At 38.0% G+C, this 5067-nt stretch overlaps 1 protein-coding gene across 1 annotated transcript; it reads right to left on the bottom strand.

Annotated features, from left to right (window-relative positions):
• Positions 1 to 1368: 1368 nt before the first annotated feature.
• LOC120987160 (putative olfactory receptor 2B8) lies at positions 1369 to 4540 on the bottom strand (the record flags this gene model as incomplete). The annotated part of the gene is made up of 2 exons (XM_040415774.1): positions 3618 to 4540; positions 1369 to 1384 (listed from the first exon to the last, which is right to left on the bottom strand). Coding segments are annotated over exons 1-2 (939 nt in total), but the record flags the coding sequence as incomplete, so codon positions are not given.
• Positions 4541 to 5067: the final 527 nt, after the last annotated feature.

Below are 5067 nucleotides of genomic sequence, written 5' to 3'. Positions count from 1 at the left end.
TGGGGTTGCGTGAAAATCGCAAGCATCCGCAAGCAAGTGGGGATGCGGTGCGATTTTCACGCATGGTTGCTAGGAGACGATCGGGGTGGAGACCCGATCATTATTATTTTCCCTTATAACATGGTTATAAGGGAAAATAATAGCATTCTAAATACAGAATGCATAGTAAAACAGCGCTGGAGGGGTTAAAAAATAATAATAATTATTTAACTCACCCTAATCCACTTGATCGCGTAGCCCGGCATCTGCTTCTGTCCCCTTTACTGAATAGGACCTGTGGTGAGCATTAATTATAGGTCAAGGACCTGTGATGACGTCACTCCGGTCATCACATGGTACGTCACATGATCTTTTACCATGGTGAATCACCATGGTAAAAGATCATGTGACGTACCATGTGATGACCGGAATGACGTCACCACAGGTCCTGTTGCTGCACAGAGATCAGATTCAGATGAAGCCAGAAGGAGATGCTGGGCCGCGAACAAGTGCACTAAGGTGAGTTAATTATTATTATTTTTTTTAACCCCTCCAGCGATGTTTTACTATGCATTCTGTATTCAGAATGCTATTATTTTCCCTTATAACCATGTTATGAGGGGAAATAATACAATCTACAGAACACCGATCTGGGACTTGTTACCATTTCATATACGGTATGTGACCTCACTCTTTTTACCTGCTTGCCTGTTATACCTTTTTGCGGTTTTTGCTTCCTGACAAAACATTTACTATGTGTTTTTTCTTGCGACTTTTTTTGTAACTTGCACATGCACCTTACTACCCGCCCAATTTAGTTGAATAGGTATATATATATATTCAAAGACCCACATTGGAGAGTTACCTCTCTTTTTTCTGCTTATATAACAGTTTGCACTTGCACTTTATATTTGATGATATTACCTGTACTCTTACCAATAGTGGGTACCCTTTCAATATATACAGTACAGACCAAAAGTTTGGACACACCATCTCATTCAAAGTGTTTTCTTTATTTTCATGACTATGAAGGCATCAAAACTATGAATTAACACATGTGGAATTATATACATAACAAACAAGTGTGAAACAACTGAAAATATGTCATATTCTAGGTTCTTCAAAGTAGCCACCTTTTGCTTTGATTACTGCTTTGCACACTCTTGGCATTCTCTTGATGAGCTTCAAGAGGTAGTCCCCTGAAATGGTCTTCCAACAGTCTTGAAGGAGTTAACCGAGATGCTTAGCACTTGTTGGCCCTTTTGCCTTCACTCTGCGGTCCAGCTCACCCCAAACCATCTCGATTGGGTTCAGGTCCGGTGACTGTGGAGGCCAGGTCATCTGGCGCAGCACCCCATCACTCTCCTTCATGGTCAAATAGCCCTTACTTTCAAAGTTTTCCCAATTTTTCGGCTGACTGACTGACCTTCATTTCTTAAAGTAATGATGGCCACTCGTTTTTCTTTACTTAGCTGCTTTTTTCTTGCCATAATACAAATTCTAACAGTCTATTCAGTAGGACTATCAGCTGTGTATCCACCTGACTTATCCTCAACGCAACTGATGGTCCCAACCCTATTTATAAGGCAAGAAATCCCACTTATTAAACCTGACAGGGCACACCTGTGAAGTGAAAACCATTTCAGGGGACTACCTCTTGAAGCTCATCAAGAGAATGCCAAGAGTGTGCAAAGCAGTAATCAAAGCAAAAGGTGGCTACTTTGAAGAACCTAGAATATGACATATTTTCAGTTGTTTCACACTTGTTTGTTATGTATATAATTCCACATGTGTTAATTCATAGTTTTGATGCCTTCAGTGTGAATCTACAATTTTCATAGTCATGAAAATAAAGAAAACTCTTTGAATGAGAAGGTGTGTCCAAACTTTTGGTCTGTACTGTATTTCATACGGCAGCTCTGTCTTATCTAGAAGTATTTATACTCAGGTCATTTTTCTTTTCACATTTTTTGTACTCTACAAATTCTCCCAGGATTGTACTGCACTTTGTGCATTTGTCTGTCATCTCTTTGTATGTTTTTAATTATATATTCAATAAAACAATATTTTTACTGCTTATTAGCTCTCAGTGTTCTTTTATATTTTTTTTTTTAATATGGGGAAAGAGGGGTGATTTGAATTTTTATAGATTTTTTAAAATATTTTTACAAAGTTTCTCTTACATTTATATTAAGTCCCCTTAGGTGACTTGAACATGCCATTGTCTGATTGCTTCTCCCATAGACTGCAATGATTTAACACTGCAGCCTATGGGAGATTGACTACAGATACATTGCGGCAGCAGGCCTTGGAGCCTTCATAGGACCTGAGGCTGGCATTGTATCCAAGTGGCTCTCTCCATCTCAAGCATTGCACTGACTGCAACAATTCAACAAGAGGAGAAACTTTATTTTCTCAAATTTTCTGCTGCCAAATTCTTCCCATCTCTCCTTTGCCTCAGAATATGTGATTCGGGAAGCACACGCTCTGAAGCTCCTGGGAGGAGAAGACAAAGGAGGAGTCAGGATACTCATGCGATGCTTATGAAATTTAAAATGGTGCTGGCTGGGGCACAGACACTGGTTTTAAATGCCCAACACCACTTGGACTGATCTGTGTTGAATTGTGGTTTTATAGGGAATTTTAGGCGTCAGTCTTGTTAGTACTAAGAAGCCTTCCTTGAGGGATGGTTTAGCAATTTGATGTCTAGTAGGAAGGGCCATAATTTCCATTGGGCACAAGAGTCCAATGCTGATTAATGGCCCTGTGGAAAAGTACTCCCGGTTCTCAATTCAGGGCTGTTTTACATCTTATGAGTGTGAGTTGTGCTATTGTCTCCATCAATATAACTCTATGCGGCCAGCATTAAATAATACCTAAGGTACTGCGCCTGTCCGAATCGTACAAAAAATATTTTTGTGCCTACGGGCTCCTTTTATAAATCTGGTATTGCGCTAGTAGGAAAACATTTCTACCCTCTGCACCACCTGCAATTAGATGCATTATGTAAAGCTACTGAGAACACTGTAAAAATGTTTCACAGAAGTAATAGTTGTAAATCTAAGTCTTTCTAGTAAACCTAGATGGATGCCATTTTTTTCTATTTTTTACCTACTTCGATAATCTATGTTCTAACACACAATGGACCACATTTATCAATGTATCCACGTCTTTTTTAGTGAAAATTGTGCCAAAAACTGTTGCAAATCTTTGAATTTGAGTAATAATTTTTACGAGGTATGCACTTTTTATTAGATTTCGCACAAATCACTCCAACAACCTTTTTATGACTGCAGTATGAAATGCCAGTCTTAATAAATGTGGGTCAATAGATATTACAGAAAAGGCCCACAGAAATGCTAATCTGTCTATTCATGAAAGTTCCAGCCAGTTGGAGGTTGAATAATGCGTGTTGAATAATAAAATGACTACGTAGACTGTAATTTATTAATTAATTTATTGATTTATTTTGTTATTCAGATTATTTATATACTCATATGTGCTAGAGCTAATTCATAGGAATGAATTCAGCCTAAATATGAAAAGGAAATTAATGAAAAACATGAGAAAGCCTTTACATATTGTCCAGACAGATATGATGAAATAATCAACTTGTCTCCTGCAATCTCTTCCTTCTTGTAATTTCCTTTAGTGCAACTTTCACATCTTTATTTCTCAAAGTGTAGATCAATGGATTAAGCATTGGTGTTAAAACACTGTATAACAAGGTGGCCATTTTGTCTTGGTTACTGACATGAATAGTCCCTGGTCTCAAATATATAATAAAAATGGTGCCATAAAATAAGGTCACTACAATAACATGTGAAGCACAAGTGGAAAAGGCTTTTTTCCGTCCTGTGGTTGTACGAATCTTCATTATGCTGAAAATGATATTGATGTATGTAATAAGAATGAAGAAAAAGGGGACCACGGCTACCACTATTGCACAAAAGAAAATTATATTTTTGTTAAAAGTTGTATCTGTGCAGGATAATTCTAACAATATGGGTGCCTCACACAAAAAATGGTTAATTACATTAGGACCACAGAAGGGCAACTGCAATGTATTGAATGTCTGTATTATTGAGTTTGCTATACCACCAACCCAAGAAGCAGTTGCCATTTTAATGCACAAGGTGGGATGCATAATATTAGTGTAATGTAAGGGGCTACATATAGCCACATACCGGTCATAAGCCATTGTCAACAGAAGATAGCACTCTGCTCCCCCTAGAGATAGATGGATGAACAACTGGATGAAACATGCATCAAATGATATGGTTTTCTTGACTGATAAGAAGTTTATGAGCATTTTGGGAACAACGCTTGACGTATACCAGATGTCCAAGAAGGAGAGATTTCTCAAAAAGAAGTACATTGGAGTGTGGAGTCGAGGGTTTGTACTACTGATCCAAATAATTATTATGTTACCAATTAAACAAACAATGTAACATGTAAGGAATACAATAAATAACAATATCTGCAGGTCCTTCTTGTTGGTTAGTCCTAGTAGAATGAACTCTTCCACGGTGGTGAAATTATTTGTGATCATTTCAACCATCTGAAAGCAAAGTTACAAATTATATCAAGGAACTGTAGTGGCAATATAATATGATTAAATATTTAAACGTGTCGGAAAGATGAGCAGTATTGAAAGACTTTGTACACTAAAATGACCACCAAGTCATCATAATGTATCGCCCTATAATACCTACAGCTAGGGCTTAATAACATAAAACGCATCAACAAAAGACGCTGCATATAATCCAGCACTACAAACATTAGCCAGGCCGGATCGCGCATGTGCATTACCAATATACAGAGGCCGGCATACTGGAAGGAAGGATGCTGAATTGACCAAATGCACCTTCATCACTAATACGGTCTCCAGAGGGGTGAGAAGCGTAGCAGCGCTACCAGTTTATTGAATAGGTCCTTGGCTGAGGTTTAGAATGCCTTCCCTCCAGAATTCAGGATTCAAAAAGTATCAAAATAGGCCTTTTGTGACTTTTTGCACTCATGCAAAAATTTTCAGACTTTTTAGATTTTTACACTACTCACTCCAGTTTAGAAATGTGGGTGGAAAAG

Source organism: Bufo bufo, chromosome 1 (genome assembly GCF_905171765.1).
Source record: "Bufo bufo chromosome 1, aBufBuf1.1, whole genome shotgun sequence".
Classification (NCBI taxonomy): Eukaryota; Metazoa; Chordata; class Amphibia; order Anura; family Bufonidae; genus Bufo; species Bufo bufo.
The sequence above is the reverse complement of the archived record's forward strand: the minus strand, read 5'-3'. Positions and strand labels throughout refer to the sequence as shown.